We start from the raw sequence: 22685 nt of genomic DNA, 5'->3' as shown, positions 1-22685 counted from the left end.
AAGGGCACTGGCTGTGTCACCGTGTTTGTCTTCCTTGGTAGGAAATGTGTGTGTGTGTGTGAATGTATATGTGTGCTGTCATGCAGGGCAGCCTGCGGGGTCTCTGCTCCCGTTCCCCACACAAGAACGCAGGACATGGTGAGGCCAAAAAGGAACACCCACGGAGCCATAGAGAGGGGAGTCATACCACTATATTCTCGCTGGCGGCTGGGTTGGAGACACAGGAAGCAGGAGCCACACGATCTGTAACCTGCCATTCACTTCTCTCTGCCAACCAAACTCACTTACCAGCTGCAATCCCCTCTTGCTAGCTCAGCCACCATCTTCTTGCTAGCCCCCATTTTCTGCTAGCGTAGCCACGGCAGTTATATTAGTGGCCAACGGCTCACTGGTTATAGCTGACGGCCAACTAGCCACAGCTGATGGCCATCCAATCACAGTTGATGGCCATTTACTACCTGAGCCAGCACCTTTTCAAGTGAGGCCAAGAGCCTGGAAACTGCACTCCTGGCTCGGTCCACACATGTACTGTCTGGAGGGGAGAGCGAACACGAGGATGGAAGTGTGTGAGCCCACTGAGTTTGTTCTATAATGTATTCCTTTTCCAAATGGAATCTTACAATACTCATTCTATAGACGACCACTTGATTTGGTGGGTAGCTAATATGCTATATTTATTTCACAGTTTCATAGATTTACAGTTTTCTTTATATAATGCTCGAAGGGGGTTTCAGAGAAGATATTTTCTTTTAAACCTATTTTTTAAAATCACAAATATACTTGAACCATACAACCACATTCCACTTCGTGTAATCCCTCCATTCCCATAAGAAACATTTTGTTGAAGGCGGAAGTGATCACACCTATAGAAACTGAATTGTGAGAAGTATCATAATGGGAAAAAGAATGAGAGCCTGTGGTACAGGGGGTGATAGAGGAAAGACGATCTTACAAAGCCCTGGTTTATTTCTGGAAGGAAGCTTAAAGACATACATTTATTAGAAAAGGAAGCGAAAGAATTAGAGACGGCAAGATTCTTTAAGTGGTTGAGGCAGAACTGGAAGCCTTTATCATGGCACCATCACACGTATCACCTCTTACGGTGCTGTTGGCCGAGCTTGGTCAAGGAGCGAGGAGAGATGCACGTTTGTGCTTCTTATTTTAGGGTGAGAGTGGCTGGACTTGGACAAGACAGTTGACCTGCAGCCTCAGTGTAGGTTCTGATTCAAGCCCCACTGTTAAGTCAGAAAGTTCGGGACAGAGGGCCAACGTTCTCCTGCACGTGCAGGATAAGCCACTCAAAGCAGTCCAGCTTGGAAGGTCAGGGACATGAGCGTGGCCAAGCTTACCAGTGCTGAGCCACTGGTTCCTGGGAAATGTAGCTCGTTATCTACTAAGCATCATTCCTGGTCATTAGAGCATAGAGAGAAAAGCTCCTCTTGGAAGGATGCAGGGGGTCTGCTGCTGGGAAAGAGTGGCAGATAGAAACGGACTCAATGCTGCAAGTCTTAGTGGCAACTGTCCATATCGAGACTCCTAGAATAAGTAAAACAAGAAAACAATCTTCCGTTTCATTCCCTGATATGGGGAAAGGGCTTCAGCACTGTTTAGGATTGGCGTGAGTGTAATACCAAAAAGATCAGGCATGTAAAATGGGGAATTAAAGCCCAGAGCCCTTCCAGTTTGGAGAATCCAAACTGAGATTATGGAGCCACTAAAATTTTCTTCACTTACGTTTGCCTTTTCAATGGTATGACTTATTGGAATTTGGGAACAGTTCTGCTGTGGTATTAAGTACTGTATGAAAACTCATCTTGGTATTGAGTTAGTACAGCGACTTCCAGTGAATGGACTTAGGCCCACATGTCATTTTAATCAAAAACAAAAATTAGAAAATGTTACTCCCTAAATAGGCAACAATGCATTTTGTAAGCACTGCAGAGATTTAATAAATAGCATGTATGATTAATTTAGAAATAACCCCTGATACGCGAGGGTTACTCAATACATGTAATGGCCTCTTTCTCTTCTTTTATACGAGGTAAATGCAGACCGGGGAGCCACTGAGCATTCAGCCAACCCTGAGTAGGTTTGTAATCAGGCTCCATGGGGATGTCTTTTGTAAAGATAAAAAAGGAATGGATTAATGTTTCTACTACAAGACTCTGTAATGCTAGGACTTCTATACGGCTTAAATAATGGTTGGGGGTCCATCCTTTGAGGAAAAACGCTACATTGTTACTTTAGTCATTTGTAACATCATTGGGTTAGGGTGCGCACTTGGGAATTTCCATCATTCCCTTGTTTTGTTGAAGACCTATGGCATGCAAACAATTCTACATACTCTTAAAAATACATGTAGTACGCCCAGTAGAATACATTGGCTAACATAAAAATCAAAGGAAATAGGAGCTTGGAATATCGATCAACATTACTGGGGTTTTGGATTGTGAAATAATCCACAATCCTGCCCATCTTATCTCGAAAGACAAACTTGAACTTGTCACTGGTTTTCATAGTCAAGTTGCTGTAGTCAACGTTATCCCCAGAAATTTCAATGGTAGCAAAGCTGATCTTCCGTTTCAAGCTGGAGATGGAGCTGTTGATGATGTTAGTTATGTTGACTTCCTCCACGTCCTTCGGCATCCCCTAGTTCATAGACAGCGCAGTTAGTTGAAAGACTTGACTCCACAAAATGAATACGTAGGTATTTATATATTCTGAGGCCCAAGTATTGAGTAAATAGGTTTAATGGAGAGACTCAGAAACTGGCCACTAAGCCAGACTTGGCAGTCCTGTTAGGCTGCTGCTAGGCACGGTCCCTAGGTCATCAGCTTGCATAATGGGAAGAACAACCATTGCACAGATTAGATAAGCAGAGCTGTGTGCTAAATGCTACTTCTCAGGCTTTGAATTTAGCTGACCTGGGTTCAAATCCCATTCTGTCTCACTGTTGTGAAATTTTAGTCACCTAATCCCTTTAAAACTTGACTTCCTTATCTGCAAAAGAGTGATGATGTTAATACCTACCTCATGAGACTGATGGGAAGATTAAATGGTATAAATGATGTAAAGCATTGAGCAGGTATGTGATGAATTCCAATGTATTCAAGGGAGGAGGGAGTAATTGACTGAAAGATAATAGAAATCAGCAGTGTCTCCAGGTCTTTGCTGCACAGATATAGTGATACTCCCTGAAATTCCAGGGAGTTGGCATTTTCCAACATGGCTGGGGTGACATAAGATGTGGGGAGCATAGTGAAGTCAGAGAGAGTGTAATTTGGATCCTTGGCCAAACCACTTACTAGATGTGGAGTTTTGGATGAGTTACCTCACCTCTCTGAGTGGCAGGATACTAAACATTAAAATCAGAATAATAATGGTACCTATTTGAGGGGATGTTGATCAGTCGTTTGCACACAGCAAGTATTCTTTTGTGAAGCTACTATTACACACATGGCAAAATAAGGTTTCTGGTGTCTTCAGTAAAGGATCTCAGAAATTCTCTAATTCCCTTTTTGCCAATGTACCAAATCCAGATTTTTTTTTTTTTTAATTTTTTTTTTTGGTAATGAACTGTTGTCCCCTTAAGGAAACCTACAGGGCATAAAATAAATGAAATCCATATTTTCTTTGGCTGGCACCTATGATCATTTGTCTTTGGTACTTGGGTGGTACAACTGTGTGAAACATTGTTCCCAGCAGTCAAACACAAGGGAAAAGGTCTTTGGGATCTTTTGATCCCTCATTTTCTCACATTAGACCCTCTGCAGTACTGGCACTTTGCTGAAGGTGGGTACCTCTTCTGTATTAGATCCCTATCTTTTTTTTTTTTTTTTTTTTTTTTTTTTTTTGCTTGTTAGCATGAACTTGCATATGCCAAAGTCTGTCAAATCGGGCTTCCAAAGAATCCCATGGGCCTACAGAGAACAATAATTATGAGCATAGCCCGCTGCCTACCCCAAGTGGGAGTAACAGAGAAGTGCTGGACTTTGGAGCCAAGCAGATTGGGGTTCAAATCCCAGCTCCACCTCTTCACTATCTGTGTCCCCTGGGAAAAGTCACTTACCCTTCCTGTACTTCAGATTCCACAACTATAAAAATGGAAATAGCCTCGCTGGGTTGTTATAAGCATTTTAAATAATATAATATTTGCAAAGGGCTTGTTCCTGTGTCTGGCACGTGTACGTGCTCAATAGATAACAATCATTGTTATTATTCTGAGAGCTGGACCCCGGTGTTTCACTGCTAAATCAGATAATGGCAGCTTTCCAGTTAGCAGAAAAATAATGCGGATCCAGAAGTTAACCATACTTTGATTTTTTTCATACCTTTTACAGTAAACCATAATTTAAGGAAACAAGAATGCGACACAAGAATTGCCTAGTAAATACATATTAATCTGAAACTTGTAAGCAGCTGATCATGTTTGGTTTGACACTGGGGTTTTCATGGATGCCTCTTCTTGTAGTTTTGACTTTGTATTGTATACAGATAACATAGTTATTTTCTGCTGGAAAATTAAGTGTATTCGTATCTCATTGTATTTGCCAAAAAGAACAGTCTTTTTCAAAAGGTGTCATGACTTCCAGAAGCTTCCCCCCGAACAAGGATGAGAATCAGTGGAGCAAAGTGAATCACGGGGCAGGGGCAGGAACCACGTCTGGGTCATCTCTGCAGACCAGCACATAGCACAGTGAGGAAATCATATACAGGACACTCACAATTCTTACCCTATCTTTGGCTGCCATCTGCTGTAAGGAGCTGTAGTGGGCAACCGCGTATTCCAGTAAGGCCCCAAACACGAAGCTAAAGCAGATCCCCAGGTACACGTCGATGGCCTTTATGAAGCAGTTGGTGTTGGGAAGAGAGGTACGGGACCCAATCATCAGTGTGGTCATTGACAATACGGTGGTAACTCCTGGGAAAACAGGTTGGCAATGCCCCCACGTCAGTGGCCAGTGACCCTTCCACCATCACCTGGTAGACTGTCTCCATCCAGGACTTGGCAAGGGGGTAACAGGCTTCAGAAATGGAACGTAGCTCATTTTGAAAAATCTGGAAGAGGGTTAATTTATCCATTTTGCATAGATATAAACGATACGGTTTTCTGAATGTTTTGCCTTCTGTCTTCTCATTCAAAGGGGGTGTTCAGCCTATAAAATAACTTCATAACCCCTCTAATCACAATTCTCCCTTATCTGTCACTGTAAAGCATAAGTTTAAAAATGCACTACTTCTAAAGTAATCTCTCTTTGTGTCTCTGTCTCTCTTTCTGTAAAAGAATCTCTTAAGAAACCAACTCCTGAGATTGCCCTTTGAATATCAATGAAAACAATGGTAGAAGGAAAGGAAAAACAGAAGGACCTGATAACCCAGTTCTTAGAAAACTCCTGTTGCTACTTACCAATGCAGGTCCTTGCAGGAACAGAATCTAGAGAGATCCAAAACGAAACCCAGGATAACACCACCAAGAAAGTAGAAGGAACATAGGTTTCCAAAATGAAATACAGGACATTCCTCCGAAGCTCAAATTGCAGGACCAATCGCGTATAATTTCCTGATAGGGTAAACGAGATAGGAAACCATGTCTGCTCAGCAGAGTGGTTTCCCTGTGGGGTGTTTAATTCAGCTATATTCACATTAAGCCATCTGCTATTCACCAACACCTAGTTAATCGTGAACTGTCTTTATAGTTTCACCGAAAGAAAATGCTCTTGTGTAGAGTGGGGTTTATAGGGGTGCTGATGACCCCACCGTGATCCTCTTCTTGTGTCTTTCTCTATCATAGTCTTCCTGCAGCATCGTAACTTCTGGTTTCCTTGCCATCAACCTCACTACTAGACTGTGAGTCTCTTGGGGCCATTTCAGTCCTGGGTGTGGAGTAGGTGAAAGTGCCAAGCCCAGACACCGTTGCCCCACCACCCTGCAAAGGGGTTCCTGGGCCCCCAAGGGATAAAGGAGAGAACAAATGATATTTCTGACTTAGAATGCAACCGGTTCTTTAGCTTTTGTACAATTTGTCCTGCGAGTTACCTGTTTCCTGTTGTGATCTGGTGACTAAGGTGAAATACTGCTGGATGGTATACTGAGCAAGCCGAAGGTTTTCCAGGCCACGCACAGAGTCGTTGCCTCTCAGCCAGCTGAACTGCACGTCGTTTCCATCATAACCCCCTGGCAAGTCAAACAGAGCACTGGTCAGTGCAACAAGGTAGCAGATTGAACTGCTCTGGAAAATGCTACACTACGGAGACAACAGGAGCTCTCTTTTGATGGCGCTGAGTCCCTGGATGAGCCCATGTAAAACTTTGCATGATTTCTCAAGTGTAAGTGCAGTGTCCGCTCAGGATGAGATGGCCTGTTCGGGCTATTTGCCTTCAGTAGAGAACTGGTTCTATGCTAAGCATTGTATAGACCTGGTAGATGGTAAGCTGCCCGCCTTATCTAAATAATTTTTGGACACATATCTGTGGCTTTCAGGTCCGTCTGACCGCTCTGACAGCGTTCTCGGGAACTTTATAATCGCTCTGTTCCTATTTCCACATTGGCATAAATGCAAAAACAAGACCTAAACACCAGCAGCTGCCACATTATTGATGTCTGTAAACATAGGCGTTTGATAAATCTCAAAGCACTTTTACTAATATAGTTGATAATAACAATAATAGCTGCCTTTTATTAAACATTTATGTCAGGTCCTTTACACATTATGGCTCCAATGTTCTCACCAACTTGCAAGGTAAACATTTCTTTTTTCTTCATTTTTTTTTACATTTTCTGAAATTGAGATAGATCTTACTGTTGAGATACACATGTAGTATATATGTATGTAATATATAGTATATAATATACACACATATATAATTTACCATTTAACCCAGCATTCACTCCTAAACACCTGCCCAGGAGAAATCAAATCATGTCCACAAAAAGACTTGTGCACAAATGTTCACAGCCGCTGTGCTTACAATAGCTAAAAGGTGAAAACCAGCCAGAGACACTGTACCGCTTGTATCTTGTGTATGGACTATCCAGGAACAAAGCAATAAAAAGGAATGAAATACTGACACATGCTCCAACATGGATAGACCTCAAAAACACTATGTTTCCGCTAAAGAAACCAGATGCAAGAGACCACATACTGTGTCGATCCCACGTATAGGAAATATCCAGAAAAGGCAAACTCACAGAAACAGAAAGTAGGTTAGCGGTTGCCTGGGGGCTGGTGGTGGCAATGGGAGCGACTGTAAACGAGCAGACGGGTCTCTTTGGGTGATGGGAATGTCCTAGCAATAAAACACGGCAACGGCTGCACAACTCAGCCCAGTTACCAAACATCTTTGACCAGTACACTTCAAATGGGTGCATTTTATGTTATGCAAATTTGCCTCAATAAGGCTGTTTAAAAAAACAACTCCTTGAGTCAGATACTATTATTTTTCCTATTTCACTGACGAGGAAGCTGAGGTCCAGAGGAGTTAGGCCTACTCACCCAAAGTTACACAGCCAGTGACGGGAAAAGCCCAGTGGTGCCGGTACCTGTGATCTTAAACGTTTTCCCAGGCTACTGGGAAGAGGATGCAGCATTGGGACTCATCCTTTGGGGAACCTCAGTTTATGGTGTCCGCTGTCCAGCAGCGGTTATCTCCCCTTTAAAGGGTGGAGAAGTCGTCATGAGCTCCTTAGAGGAGTCCCAGGTCAAAGCTATCTGTGGCCTTTCTCTTAGAAGCACCCCCACATTTACTGGAATTAGCTGTCCAAATAGGTGTTGGATGCCAAAGAAAGAAAAAGTATCTAAAAGAGTGAGTCGTACAACCTCCTGCTTGGACACTGCTTTGCGGGGTGGTGGTGTCAGTTCTTCTGTAGAAAAGGCGTTCAGGAAAAAAAACAAAACGCTTGCTGAGGTTTCTGTACCCAAATAACTGCTAATAAACATTCAGTGAAAGCTTCCTCTGCTCATTGGGGATGGTATTTGTGCAAGCAGTGTGCTGAAGTTTCCAGGAGAATCTCACCCCTGGGATTTGAGATGAGAACAGCTACACATGGAGGGCAATTACTTTTGCCATGTGGGGCTGAAAATGAGTTCTCATTTTGATAACCTCAAGTTTTATTCTGCCCCCAGCAGCTGTACTGCTTCAAGAAGGTTTTGCATGCATTTAATCAATAAGGTAATTAATCTGCCCGTCTGAGTCTTTAATTAAATGTCTGCCTCTGAAAAAATGACTGCTGCCTTATAATGGTTGTGCTTCTTAAATGGTGGTCACTTGTGTCCTCATGCGAGAAGTGCCCACTGGTCCCCAGCACTTGGCTCTACTTTTTCCTCCTTAGGTAAGCTGTGCCTTGATTCTTTAAGGATTCCTATGGGTGGCACTGTTTTCTCAGGACACCTGTCAAAGGTACCACTTCCCCAAGTTTGGTGGGCATTGCACAGTAGTTTACCAAGGAACAATCGCTATTGTTCAGTCATGCCATTTGACACATATCAACTTAGAGTAAATGCTTGTTCTTCATTATAAGCAAATCCCCAGATTGCCGTTCAGATGCCCACTTACTGGTATTACTGTGTTAAGCTTTATATATATCAAGCAATTGCTTTTAGAAGTTGGAAGCAGTTGTGGGGTAAATGTCAATGATTGCTTTGTATGTTTGCCATTTCTGATCTCTGCTGCGTTCTTTCTGGTTTCCAGGCCTTAGCAGATTCTGAGTCCAACTCCTAGTCCTATTGACTGCCATTTCCTTGGCTGTCTTGTCCACTCTTAGGTGGAAATATTTGGAGCCAATGCACAATGGTCCTCTCCAAAAAAATGAAATTTTGGAAAATTTGTCTTTGAGCGGTCTCTAAATCTCTCTGGACATACAGTCAGAAGGGCCGAATCTGTCATAATCAACATCAGGAAAAGAAAGGCCGCGAAGTCTAAGCTGCTCTTCACGTATACACAGATCTGAGTCACTCGGGAAAATCATCTCAGGGGGCTGCGGGATATATACTCACAGCTTTCCAGTTGCAGCTGGCATGTCTGTGTATCCATGGGGTATTTAGACAGGTCCATGTTACAGGCAACCGTCGTTGTGATTCTAAGAAAGGAAAAGCGTGAGGAGGATGCCTACAGAGGCTTGCCTTCCCTTATAAGGGCCCCTCCAAACAGACTTTCACGCTGCCCCCGACGGTGAACGTGTGACTGGGAGCCTGCATTCCTGAGAATTTCTGTGCTAAGCACTCCCTGTGAGATGCCATTAAAGCTGGGGTCCAGAATGGAGGAAGCTGGAATGTTGCTAATTCAGAAGCAAACTTACTATATTGCAAAACAGAATCACTCATTGGCTTCTTTGAGATGCTTTCTCATCCGGTTTTAAATCTGAATCCTCATGACAAACCGTGAGGAGGTAGAACAGAAATCACTGTCACTACGATCAGGCATCGTGGCTATTAAGGACCGACACCCAGAGACGTTCGATTAAACGTCAGTTAAGCCCTGATAGCGGAGATTTCAATTGGCAGACCTTTATCTTCCTTTTTCTTCGGTGGCACACAGTTTTATTAGGCACCTTTATTTATTAAGCTGGGTGCTTGGGGAAAGTGGAAATGATTACGGCATGGTGCCACCTATAGGAAACTCACCTCCTTTCAGGGGACAGAGACTAACGACAGCTGTTACTTACCTAGGGCTTACTGCGAGCAGTCCCTGGGCTCAGTGCTTTGTGTGCATTATGTCTTTAAATTTCTGTAACTGCTTTCTGAGGTAGGAAATATTATTATTGTCCTTTAGATCCTGAGGAAACTGAGGCTCAGCGAGTCAAAACTTGCCTAAAGTCACAGAGCAGGGTCTTATCTCCAGTCTGACTCTAGCGCCAGGCTATTACCCTCATCCATTGTACACAACAGATTGTGTTATGTGCCGTAATACAGACAGACACACGTATATGCACACACACATGCAAGTTTCATGTTGTGGGAGCGTGTGGAAAGGGGACATGAGTGTTGATTGGAGTTGGGTTGAAGGGAGAGGTCTAGTTAGGCTTCTTGGAAGAGGACTTGGGGTTGTGGCTGGTCTTTGCAAAATTCAGTGCAGCTGAAGAGCGTCAGAAGAATAATCCAGAAATTCATTTATTGGTTAGCTCAGTCTTTGTTTTATAACTTCAGCCCCTTAGTTGGGATTAAAGATTAGCCCCATGAATATTTGGTTCCGGGCTTCTCCTCAAGGCCTCTGGGAACCTTAGGTTTGCACAGCCCTTGCACAGCCCTTTCACAAGCAGCAAGGCGCCTCCCTGTGTCCGACCTCATGCAGCACCTAGGGGGCACCTTTCCTGTTCCGGCCAAGGAGTGGCTTGATGAACAGTTGGGTGCGAGGAACTTTCGGCCTCAGGGATTTGGGGAAGAGGCAAAGGGGGAGCCCTTGGCTGCAGGTGGTAGAGGCCACGGGGCACTGTGCTTTGATTCTTGTGTAAAAACGACTCAGACAAGTGAAGATGCATTCTGGAGCTACACCAACCCCACTGAGCCCATGAAAGGAAAGTTCCTTGTATGGACCTCTCTGTTTGCTCTTGCTGTCCCCCTTATGTCTTCCCTTACTAACTCAGAGACCTGTGAAAGCATCCTCTGACATCACCAAACCCTAACCTACTCTCCTCCGTGGGCCCCTATCACCCTGGACTTCCCATGGCTTCTGTCTGTGTCAGGACCTGGCTCAGAGCCGTCGCTCAGTAGATGCTTGTTAAGCCAGACTGAATGGAGAGAGGGCCCTTCTGTTGTGGGAACAAGGATCTCAGGAGGCAGGAGACGGGAAGGGTGGGGCCTCAGCAAGGTTTCTGAGTGCTGGTCAGACCTATGTAAGACGCCCTCTGCCTTGTCTTCCAGCTGTTTCCCGTCCCCCCGGGAGGCTGCAGGGGCCCAGTCACCTGAGAGCATACAGGACGGTGCCGTTGGAGAAGAGGCGGATGAGCCTGTTTCCCACCGTGACTTCATGGAGGAAGGACTTCTTGGACTCCACAATGTACGTGTCCGGCACCCAGAGGAACTCCACGAGGCGGGCATCCAGAGTGACGCTCTTGTTACCTTCAAACACCAGCCGCTGGTCCGTCCAGCGCTGTCTGAGGTAGATAGTGGCTGTGTAGTCCTGAGGGAACCCCGGGTAAAACGGGATGGGGAGAGAAAGATTCTGAAATCGGAAGGGGTCAGGCCTTCCTCCTACCTCCACTTAGGTCCAGAGTACTCACCATAGTAGACACTGGTGACAAAAGATGGGGCAGTGGCCTGTAGCCGTAAGATAACAAAGCACCTTATGTGTTCTAGGTGATGACTCCCACCACCTCAGGGGAACCCCCAAGGAGCGTGACCAGGGCCTACCGTGTCCCCCAGCACAAAGGCCCCACCAAACTGTTGAAGGTTTTGGTGAGCTAAGTGTTTAGGTTGTCTGGGATTTACCCTGAATGAGCAGTGGGCCCCCCACCGTGGACGCAAACTGCCCTTACTGTCAACTTGTCTGGAATATGTTCTCCTAAGTGAGAGGATGGTTGAAAACAATTACGTGATTGTCGGTTTTCATCAGCTTGTCTCTGGCTCTGTGAGGGACCTTGGGATATGCAGGCTTCCCCGCTGCACTTTCATTCTTTGCCCCAGTCCCTCACCAAATGTACCCACTCCACTCCCTCGTTTCCCCTCTGAATCCACTTTCCTCCTGATACTCAGAAGATCTGTTTTTACAGGAATCTTCCATTGTCTTGAGTTTTGGGATAGGTCCCCACTTTCTGCCATCTCAAGTGCAGGAGGGCTGTCAGTCTCTGTTCTGTTTTTGAGTAGCTAGAAAGTATATCCTCAGTAAACACAGGAGAGGGGCTCCTGGGGTGGGAGACGAAGGGGCCACACTTACCATGTTACTCTCTGAAATACTAGAAATACTTGCAATATCCAGAGTCAGGGCTATCTGAACTGGTTCTCCTGAGATTGAAGAAAAAAAATACAACAGAAAAACTTCCGTAGAAACACTAATAGAAGGTTTCCCAACATGACATTAGCAAATTTTTTTTTACATTAGAAAATTGCAAAAGTAACACTTGCCTATTGGAAAATTGTAAATGCTCTAGAAGTATATAAAGTACACCTTGAATTTCTGTCCTCCCCCTCTCAGGAGGAACAATTGTGGAGAGTATGCCTCCCTTTTGTATGAAAAACAGTGCACAAATATATAGTTAGCTTAACACTAATATAGAAGAGAGGCCACACTGTATTCGTTGGTGTGTATTTTAAAGGGCGTAGTGGTGCTTGCTACTTCATACCTGCAGGATTTTTCCTATGGCGCTTGCAAGGCACTAATTATTTAGGGACGTAATGGAGATTGGGAACTTGTGCACAGATATCTTTTCCCCGTCAGTGAAGTAAATTTACCACAAGATGGCATTCAAGACAGCACGTGGTTGAACTTGCTCACCTCCTGACACTTCCCTCCTCTTCCTTTACTCTTCAGGAACCCTAACCTACTTAGAATTCCAGAACCTTCCCTCCTTGGTCTGGTGTACAAACATAAGGCCTCAGTCCTGGAATTTCGGCAGACGGGCTAAACCCCCGAGAGTTCCAGTCTTAGCTCTCGAGACGAAGGCCTTGGAGCCCCCATTCTCAGAAGCCAGGCCAGGCCGGGGATGCTTCCTCCTCCTTAGATTGGAGATGTGGAAGAAAAGCCCAAGATTCAGAAAGATGTGTGATCCCAGCTCGGTGACCTGGGAAAAGTTACCAAATCTGTCATAACTGCAGTTTTCTCTCCCGTAAGTGGGGATACCACAGGATACCACAGGGTCATGGGAGGGGCAAAGAGATGAGGCGTGTGATGGCTTCTTTGCAAGGTGGTGGCAAGACGGGATGTACATAGAGTGCTTGCCCAGCTGGGCATCCAGAAGGTGCTCAAAAATAGTTATCTGTACAAGCTGCCGGCATGGTGTGTCTGTCACGGAAAAACAGGCGCTTAGGAAATGGCATTTGCCTTCCTTTCCTCCTGTCTTCCATAATCCTAGCTAATTCTGGAAAAGGCACAACTTTGCTCACCAGGTTAATAGATGCAATAGCATTCATTTGCGATAAATAGTGGGGGTGCCTCAGGGGACTGTGACAATGCATTAACCAGGAAGAGGAGAGGTGGAATTAAAAGAAGCTTAAAACCGTTGCATCAGTGGGAATCAGACAAAGTCACCTAATTAACTGAAGGAAACCAAGCCATAGAATATAGGTGGGGATTTGGAAATGGTGTTTTAGAACCAGTGCAATTAAAAAATAATCAACTTAATACTTGTTATTAATACCTTGTAGAAAAGGGGGAGATCTCTGAGGGCAGACTCTGGAAGGTGCTAAAGGAGTGTGGTGCTAGGTGGCTTTCTGCCCCTCAAGGCTGCATGGAGAAACTTGTAGTGATATTGTTTGGATCCCATGTCAGCCACTTCATAGCTATGTGACCTTGAGCAAATTGCTAAACCTCTCTGTGCTACAGTTTCTCACCTGTAAAATAGAGCTCCTAGTGCCTACCAGCAAAGGTTGGGCTGGGAAGGTTAAAGGATCTATTTTAAGTGCCTGGAACCCAGTGGGCAGTGGGTCACTGCTATTGCCCTCCCTGAGGCATGTGGAGAACGGAAAACACACAAGAGCTCCAGCCCCACTGTGTTTTTCGTTTAGTTTGTTTCTAGGTGGTCTAGTCCAGCCCTTGCCTCAGTTGGTGTTTTTATGGGCCAGAGCTTGCTCTCTTCCCTTTGAGTTATAAAAGCTGTGCCACCAGAGGGCAGCTTTCTCCTAGGAAAGAGGTCAAAGCCAGTTCCTGGGCAGTGTTCACTAGAGCTTGCTTGCAAACCTGTGCTTTGTCTACCCCAGTCTCTGAAAAATCCTATGGACATCTTGTCTCTTAAGGACCTCAGGGTTCTAGAACCTGGGTGGACAGACATCACAAAGAACAACGGCCCCTCCGTGGGGCTCCAGGCTGCCACGCGAATGTAGGCTCCTTTAGAAGGCCAAGTGCCAAAAGGCACATAAAAGGCTTTGGGGTTGTGTTTTTTGACTGAGGACCCCTTGCCCTGTTTCCACCCCAGGAGGATCTGGGCCTCACATCCTCTTGGGCCCACCCCAGGTTCAGAAAGAGCACCTTGCCGAAGGACCTACATCTTGTTGACCAGTGAGCAAGGAACAAGAAAAGGCCAGTGTCTTGGCCTATTTGGAGTTTGGGAGGCAGAGAGATTGATGGGTGGACCTAACCGGGGTGTGCACTCACGTGCTCATTGTTAGTGGTCAGGTGGGCCCGGGAAAACCAGGGGAGATTGAAGCCTCCCTAGATCCCTTAACATAAGGACCTCAAATCCTAATTGTGTGGACATGAACGTACATCTCAGATCTCTTACTACGGGGTGTAATTGACTGAGGCCCCAGCTGCTGGGCACTGAAATCTACGACCGCGTTGGTTCTGAGGCCAGTACCCACCAGTGGCTGAGCGCCATCAGGAATACAAGGCAGACCTGTCCTTGAAGGTGCAGAGATGGGAGACTCCTCTGAAGGGAACTTTGGCCCAAGGGCTCCCTGGTAGCTTTTCCAAACACACTCAGAACGGCACTGCTGTGAAGACACCTCCACCCAACCTTCCTTCCTGCCCTCTCTCCTTCCCCCGGGGTCAGGCCTGTCCTGCAGTCTGATAACTCTCTAGCTTCCCTCTTTTCCCGCCCCATATTCCCTCAGATATTGTTCAAATAAGTGTCCAACACAGATAATCCCCTGAGTGTCTGCTCCTCAGAGGATCTGGACTAACTCACTAATCCTTAATCTAACCAGATTTTATCGCCTGAAGGGAAGAGCAGGAAGGAAAATGGATGAAAATAGACTGCAACTGGTGATGTGACAGGTGGCACGCTTCATGGTTACACACTTCACCTCAGTCAGTCCTCCCTCTGAGGTGGATGACATGTCCCCATGTCACAGAAAGGAAAACGGAGGCTCAGGAAGCGGAGGTGCCTGCCAAGCAGGAGAGTCAGGAGACAGACTCAAGTTTGTTCAAGGCCAAGGCTCTTTCTGCTCCTCGCAATGAAACATTAGAGACCACTTTGGTTCAATCTTGCATCTTATAAATAGAGACGAGACTCTGTGCGGAGGTGTGTGGTTGGTCTCATTTCCTCCCTCCTTGCTGCATTTTTTCAACGTTATTTGGCAACTTACTATATATTAAGCACTGAGCTGCTGCTGGGTTTAGTGAGGTAAATAAAGCAAGACTCCCCCAGTTGCTGCAGCCTAGAACTGAGACAGGTATCAGACCAGTGACAGTGACAGTATCACTAGGTAATGGCTGTGATTTGGAGGTATGTTCAAAATAAAGTGTGAAGAAAGGGGACCAGGGAGGGGGGGGCTGGAGGAATCAGGGAAGGCTTCTCAGAGGAGGAAGCCTTTGCTCTGAGATGTGAAGGAAAATTGGCTTTTCACCAGGGAGTCAAGTTGGAAGAAGCCTTTCTTGGTAGATAAATGGTCTCAGCAAAGGCCTGGAGGCCAAGGAAGTCAGGGAGCATTTGGGGCACACTCATGGAAAGGCACAGGGAGAGGAGCTGGGGGAGAGGAGACTGGAGATAGATAGAGGCTGGGCGGGAAGGACCTGGTATGCCATGCAAAGGGCCCTGGACTATGTGACGATGCGGGGACACAGGCAGGCATTCTGATCAGGCAAAGGACCCTGGCAGATAGCTCATCCAGCTGGCAGCGTGGAGGTTAGCCGTGAGGGGGCAGGCTGAAGGCAGGGAGACCAGGTGGAATAGTCCTGGTGAGACACGGCACGTTCCCTGCATGATGATACTGGAAGTGGGGGCAGAGGGAGATCGTGTGTGAGAGGTGGTTAGGAGGCTCCAGGTACCTGCTCAGTGGGGAGGAGTATTTCTTTATCCTGCAGGTGGAGAGGCAAAGTGCTCCCTCCAAGGTAGTGTGAAAAATCATGGGCAGCGGTCCTCATCCGTCACTGCCAATCCTTACCAGGCCGCAGATCAGAAAATGGGGTCAGCTAAAACCTCCGGAAACCCTCCTCTGTACCTATCCTTTTGAATTGATGTCCTGGACAAAAAAGGATGACCTACCTCCAAAATTGGGCCTGAGAAATTTGTTGTATCCTACAGTGAGATTCTCAAAGCCAGGCAGGGAGAGCTTGTCACTTCTGCTGACCTCCATGGTAAACCGATTCCCCTGGCTGCACACCCTGGAAAGGAACACAGGTTTCAGTGCGTGCTCGTTTGCGTGAACAAAGCTGTGTACGCACAAACGTGAGCTCGGGTTTGCATGTGTGTGGTTATGCCCATGTATCAGCAGTGACTGTCCCTAAGAGAAACCTGAGTTTCAGCTGCTGAATGAACGTCGCTCTCCCACTGCATTTTATATTACCCATCTGTCACGTTGTGGTAATCTGGGAGCCCTCCAAGTGCATCCCCAAAAAGCACGAGGGGTTTGTCCATGTATGACCATTTTGGAAGGTTGGGTTCTCCAGAGAGAATAAATGGCAGAAAGCTGCGTTGTCCTGGAGTGTCAGGGAGGAGAGTGGACTAGGTTTTGTCTTGCCATTGGTAAACAGGAAGAGCGCCCCGCCCCCACCACCACCACCACTGCCACCACCACCACCACCACCACCACCACCACCACCACCACCACCACCACCACCACCCTCCCCCCCCCACCTACCCCACCACCACCACCAGGTGCATCTACAAAGAGCAATTCAGACCAAGGCCACTGTGGGGTAGCAGAGCTCACCTTCCAGTGAAGAGGCTCAGACACAGGAAGGTCAAGTGGAGACTGTTTCTCATGTTGAGAAGCTGCTTGTGCAGAGAGAGGCCAAAGTAGGAATCACCTGGGGAAACAGATGGGGCAGGTGGGAGGCAGACAACCAAAGGCTCACCCCCTCTCAGCCCAGCTTCTCCATCCTGTGGGTCATTAGCAGCAGCATTTTTCCACATGTGTGGGGAGCAGCCTCTGTCCACACCCGCTGGTATAGCTCCTGCTTCCTGCGTGCCATCCCGGAATGACTTCATTTTGGAGGATTACATTTTAAATCCAACCCAAAAAACGGCTGAGACCTTGTTTAGAGAGTGGCTTGCCAGCCAGAATGGTGGACCACAAATGCAGCTGGTCCACCTGTCCGAGGCTATCCTTCCCCTGTGCTTGTCCCAACTTTGCCAGGAAGGACACCCCTAATTATACACTCCCCCTGACCATGCCAGATGTTTCCTTTTGTATCTGAATCTCTGGAACTGTTGAGCAGGCCATGCAGACAGGAAATGGCTTCTGTGTGGGGACAGAGTCCCAAAGAGCAGTTTCCAGGCTCTTGGCCTCACGTGGAAAGGTGCTGGCTCAGGTAGTAGATGGTCATCTATGACTAGTTGGCCATCAGCTGTTACCAGTTAGCCATTCGCCACCAATACAACTGCCGTGGCTGCACTAGGGGGTTGGTTGTTGGGTGGCTGGCAGAGAAGCACACAGCAGATTGCTGATCGGATTGTGTGGCTCCTGTGTCCTGTGTCTCCAGCCCAGCCGCCAGCGAGAGTATAGTGGTGTGACTCCCCTATCTATGGCTCCGTGGGTGTTCCTTTGTGGCCTCACCACATCCTGCATTCTTGTGCGGGGAGCAGGAGCTGAGCCCCTGCGTGACAATGTGCCAATGAATGAGTTAGGTACTTTCCCCGCAGACGGTCCCACTTGATCCTTGAAATGGCCTCAAGATGTGGGCCAGGTAATTCCTGCACAGGCAGACCTCCTCTTACCCGCCTCGCATTACTGCACTTCATAGAGGTGGCTTATTTACAAATCGAAGGCAAGATCCTCCACCAGTAAAAAGATTTTGACTTGCTTTATTGTGAGACTGGCTTTATTGAGGTGGTCTGGACCCAAACTTAGTATCTCCAAGGTGTGCCTGTGTGGCAGTGAGGAAACAGGTTCGTGGAAAGGTCACCATGCTAGTGAAAGTGGGAGGGAAGTCTGAATCCGGGGCTGGCGGCCTCACTGCCTAGTGCTCTCCTTTGTCAGGCCGAGGACACTGGCTGCTCTCCCGACCTCCGCCCTGGGCGCTCTGAGCCAGTCAGTGACTTTGCGTGAGCACCGGCAGGGCAAGGACGTCAGGGTAGGCAGGATGGCCCAGGGGCCTGGCCTCCTCAGCGCTGGGAGCTGCTGTCAGAGAGCAGCAGGCAGCCAGGCCGGCAAGCCTGGGACCCACACTGTCATGCTGGCGACAGCAGAGGGGGCTCTTGGGCGGCACCCGGGTCCCCTTCCCTGGCGAGCCCAGGTGGACTCTCTCCTCGGTGGTTACTGCTGTGAACCAGGCCACTTCCCAGAGTCCAGTCATTCTGGGGCTTTGGGTGTGATTCAGTCATTACCTAACTAACACTATTTTACTTGCAAAAAATACACGCTCATTGTAGAAATGAAAACAAGATAGAAACGTGTAAAGGGAAAAGTATAAATTTCAAGGGTGTGTCAATGTACTTGCATCGATTTAACAAATGTTGATAAGTGAGGAAGGCTGGGCTTGTGTGGGGGGCTCAGTATTGCAGTGAACCTAAAACTTCTCTTAAAAAATAGTCTATTAAAAAAAAGGTAAGTCCCCCCTCATCTCTCCTCTCTAGTCTCATGCCTCCAAGATAAGCACTGTGAACAGTTTTATTTATGCACACACACGTGTATTTATATACACATGTACCTTTCCATGAAGAAAAACATTGAAAATGAAAAGTGGGGTAATGGCACGGACTTTTTTTTGCTATTTACTTTTTTTGCTTAATAATAATGGCAAACATTTTTAAACGAATGTAATGCGTGCTTGCCCTGTGCTAAGAACCCCTGGAATCCTTACAACTCTTTGAAGTAATTATTACCGTTCTCTTCCTTTTACAAATGAAAAAGCTGAGGCTTAGAGAGGATACGAAACAGTCCCCAGGTTACTTAGGAGGTGAGGGACGGCATTGAATCTGGACAAGTGGACCCCATCACCTTTAATCACTGCACCAAGACGCACACTCCCTCCCAATGGCCGGGTCACCGTCCCATGTCAGTTCCCATAGATCGGCCTCATTCTTTCTAATGGCTGCAAGGTATTTCATGAGATCAGTGCACCAACATTTACAGAGCACGTGTCCTATTTATGAAAACTAAGTTATGTCCACATTTTTTGCTGTTACAAAACCAGGAATGGACCTCTGCACTTACGCAAGCTCCTAGAATTCTGCTCTCCGTCATGTTCTCTACCTCAGCACTTCCCTTCTCACTCATCAAAAATAGCAGCTCTAGAAAAACCATTATCAATCCACCAATGACATATTCAAACCTTCTCCCTTTAGTCTCTCTCCCCAGGCCCTGTCCATCCCCTGGTCCCCAGCACCACATGAAGAGGGTCTGTGGAGTGGCTCCCAGGCCCTCCATCCTGCCATTCACTTTTCCAAAGGCTACGCGAGCTCCTCCTGTGAATGAATGACCTTGAACTTGGATTCAGACACACCTGAGTCATTTCACTTCTCAGGGCCTCAGTTTTCCCACCTGACAGATAAGAATAGAAAGTATTCAGTAACATGAGTTTCCATTCTCCTCCCCGTTCCGTGTCTTTTGTGGGGACTTCAGTGACCCCACTGACTCAGAACCCAAAGCACGAGCTCTTTTTAATACAGCCCCCTGCTGCCACCCCGGGGCTGAGCTGACGGCAGCGTCATGTTGAGGGTACTCAGACTGCCCTCACCAAGGGAAGGGCGGGGTTCAACACAGGACTTCAGGGTCACCTGCCTGTCCGACGGACTAGCTCTGAGAAGCGGAGGTAATTCCACTTCTGTCCCCAGGACCTCCATTACACAAATACTGTGAACCCCAGGCCTCTCCTTTCGAGTCAGGCACAGTCCCCTGCCACCAGCCACTTCAGCATGGACAGAATCATTCGCTGAGAAGCAGGAATGGAGCCCAAATTAGGGGGAGGTGAGGAGAGACATTATTTCCGTGGGTCCTCCTTAAGAAAATCACAGAAGGTGACGTTGCTGTGTGGCCCTGGTGGCAGAGACAACACCTGTGGCTCTAGCATCAGACAGAAGGAGCTCTAATCTTGGTTCTGCCACTTGCTCTGAGATTGTATTGCTTCTCCCTGAGGTTTAGTTTTCGTCACTGTAACGTGGGATGGTAATCAGCAGTTCTTCAGGCAACATGGACCTGATACAAAGTAGGTGCTCAGCAAATTCCAGGCCCTGCCCCCTTCCCTCAGTCCCGGCAGGCTTGTTTCTGGATCTCCTCCCTCCAAGCGCCAGGAGGGCCCACCAGTTCCCTTACCAGGCAGCTGCCAGGGCTCTGTTAGGGCAGGTCCTTCGGGCCTTCAGGCCGGGTTTTCAGGCAGGACATGGTCTTCTGAGTCCCTGAGATTTTCCCCATCCTCAGCCCCCTACCTCTTGGATGCCAGCACACAGCCACTCTCTGATGGAGTGACTCTCTCAGTGGGAAAGAGAGAGCTGCGGGACAGGCTATGCAGACGATGGGCGGAGCCTCCCGCAGCTCCTCCCCTAGGTGGAGTTCTGAGCTGATTCTAGGTGTCTGTGGGAATCGCCCAGCTCCTGCTATGACTGCTGGCAGCCAAGGGTTTGATTCTGAGTTGTGTGTCAGCTATGCTCCCGAACCACAGCAAGAAAAGACCTTTGAGATCAAAGGCCCGTAAAAGTAAAATAAACTACGTGACCCCACCCATCATGCCTGGAAGCTGAGTCTCAGGTTCTGAGTTTGGAGGCGCCCTTCCTCCCGGCATGATGGAACAAGAGTTAGCAGTATGTGTAACCTTGGGCAAGCCACTTCATTCTTCTAGTACCTAGCTCCCCAGCCATAAGCTAGGACTTTACCATTTCTAAAACTCTGATTCCTGGTTGCGTGTGCATTTTAAGAGCGTTTTGGAGATCAACAGAAAGCCTCGTCTATATAAAAGGAGACTTGCAGATCTCAGGAACTCATGCTTTTCAGGCTGGGAAGTTTCAAAACAACATAGGGGTCAATGAATGGAGGATAGAGGCTGAGCAGGCTAACCCAGGAAGGGGCGGGAAGAGGTGAGAGAGAAATTTAGCTCGATTTCTAGATCTCTCCTTCCTTCCCCCTCCCTTACAGAGAGGATTCTGAAATTCCCGGCAAAGGCCCTTTAGGAGCATCTGTCCTCCACAGCCAGTCGAACCTCCTGAAAGAAGTGCTTCAACAATGTTCCCTAAGCCCCAGACTCCCCATCACCATAGCCAGTGGCCCCGAAACTCACTCTTGGCTCCAGCCCGATGGGAAGGCACAAGGAATTCCCTGGGGGCTTAGCTTTGCACCCTGAGAGAGCTGGGAGCTGGGGAGGGAGTCCGATGGACGGGCCCAGAAGAGAACTGAGGCTGTGGCAAGATGCCCGGAGGCTTCTCTTTACCCTGCTGAGGTCATGGCCAAACTCCTGCCCACACCTCCTGCCCACACCCCCTCCCCGCCCCTCTTGGAGGTGGGAAGGTGGGGAGACAGGGAGAAGTAGGCAAGAGAGCAAATGGAGCTGCAGAAAGTAAAAGGAGGTAGGAGGTGGGGTGGGCCTCGTGTAAAATGCCCAATAGATGCCTGTGGCTCTGTGTGGCCCTGGAGCCCCGCCAGCCTCACAGACACTTCTGTGCTGGCTGGTAGGGAGGAGGTGCCCAAAGAGAGGGCTCTTTGATTTCTCCTGAGAGGCTTCACTTTCACCTGGGAACCTTGAAGGCGGCTGGAACAGGAACGGCTAAGGAGCAGGTTTCAGGTTCTCTGTGAATGGAAAGTGGTTGGGGGCTTTTCTCAGAATTTCCAAGATGTTATCACAGTAAACCAAGGCTCAAAAATAACAGAGACAGTTCAGATCTGGAGGGAGGAGTGGGGGTGGGCGTCCTCTGACTCAGGATCAGTGAGATTTAGATGAAATAACACAGGCCTGGCTGGCTGGCTGGCTTTGGGCAGGTTTCGGACCTCGGTTTCCTTGTCTGACAAATAGAGATGATGATTTCTCACAGTGTTGATGGAAGAATTCAGGAATGATGGGTGTGATAGCATATCTGGAACTACCTGGCACATTGTAGATGCTCAATAAATTGTTCTTTTTCTCCTGATGTTAGTATCTTCTCATGTTTGTACTTATCTATCCAATCCTGCATCCATCTAAGTAATATCCATCATGTACCTACCTACCTACCTACCCACCTACCTACCTATCATCCATCCATCCTGTATTTAATCTTCTCAGTCAGGTTGTTAGTGCTTCCATCGCAGTGGCCTGTATTGTACTCCTATGTAGGCTGATTGTGTTAATAGACTGATTATACCTGGGAGTCAGAGAAGCCAGACCTCAAGTTACTAAAGCAGGTATGATATGGGCTCTTATCTCCTAGCTTCAAACAATACTTCAATCTAGTGCCAGCTTCTTACATTTATTTCAGGTCAACCGAAGAAATGCCCAGAGTGGGGAGTTTCCGGGGAAGACAGGGTCTTCTCCAGAGATCTCAAGCAGCCTTTCCCTTGGCTCCAGAACCCCGAGCAGCCTTTGCACCATCCAGGCCACCTAGTTTCCAGTTGTGACCTCTAGTCTCAGGACACCTGAGGTCAGTGGTGTTCAGCTATGCAGACATACTGCCCACAGGTTACTCATTCCGGTGTCTACCTCCTACACCACATGGCCACACACCCTCCTAGAATGTCCCAGAAAAACAAAGGC

At 47.4% G+C, this 22685-nt stretch overlaps 1 protein-coding gene across 3 annotated transcripts; it reads right to left on the bottom strand.

Moving 5' to 3' along the window:
- Positions 1–648: 648 nt before the first annotated feature.
- Positions 649–21349, bottom strand: GABRP (gamma-aminobutyric acid type A receptor subunit pi). 3 transcript variants are annotated; one of them, XM_019741108.2, is made up of 10 exons: positions 20282–20444; positions 16739–16835; positions 16072–16190; positions 11868–11935; positions 10897–11114; positions 8993–9075; positions 6037–6174; positions 5408–5560; positions 4734–4921; positions 649–2649 (listed from the first exon to the last, which is right to left on the bottom strand). In XM_019741108.2, the coding sequence occupies exons 2-10, from the start codon at positions 16789–16791 to the stop codon at positions 2347–2349; spliced, it is 1323 nt and encodes a 440-aa protein (XP_019596667.2). In that variant the 5' UTR covers positions 16792–16835; positions 20282–20444; the 3' UTR covers positions 649–2346. The 3 variants fall into 3 exon arrangements, with proteins under 3 accessions (XP_019596667.2, XP_074169989.1, XP_074169988.1); XM_074313888.1 differs by lacking the exon at positions 20282–20444 and adding an exon at positions 21240–21349 and having other exon boundaries at positions 2207–2649; positions 4725–4921; XM_074313887.1 differs by having other exon boundaries at positions 2207–2649; positions 4725–4921; positions 20282–20419.
- Between the last annotated feature and the right edge of the window lie 1336 nt (positions 21350–22685).

This window comes from Rhinolophus sinicus, linkage group LG10, assembly GCF_036562045.2.
Source record: "Rhinolophus sinicus isolate RSC01 linkage group LG10, ASM3656204v1, whole genome shotgun sequence".
NCBI lineage: Eukaryota > Metazoa > Chordata > Mammalia > Chiroptera > Rhinolophidae > Rhinolophus > Rhinolophus sinicus.
The sequence above is the reverse complement of the archived record's forward strand: the minus strand, read 5'-3'. Positions and strand labels throughout refer to the sequence as shown.

Coding starts and splice junctions, on each gene's coding strand:
- GABRP (XM_074313888.1), bottom strand. CDS start 16,791: ATGAGAAACAGTCTCCACTTGACCTTCCTGTGTCTGAGCCTCTTCACT. Junction 11,115..11,867: donor GTATTTCAGAGAGTAACATG/GTAAGTGTGGCC, acceptor GGGTTCCCTCAG/GACTACACAGCCACTATCTA. Junction 5,561..6,036: donor CAGATCACAACAGGAAACAG/GTAACTCGCAGG, acceptor TTACCCTATCAG/GAAATTATACGCGATTGGTC.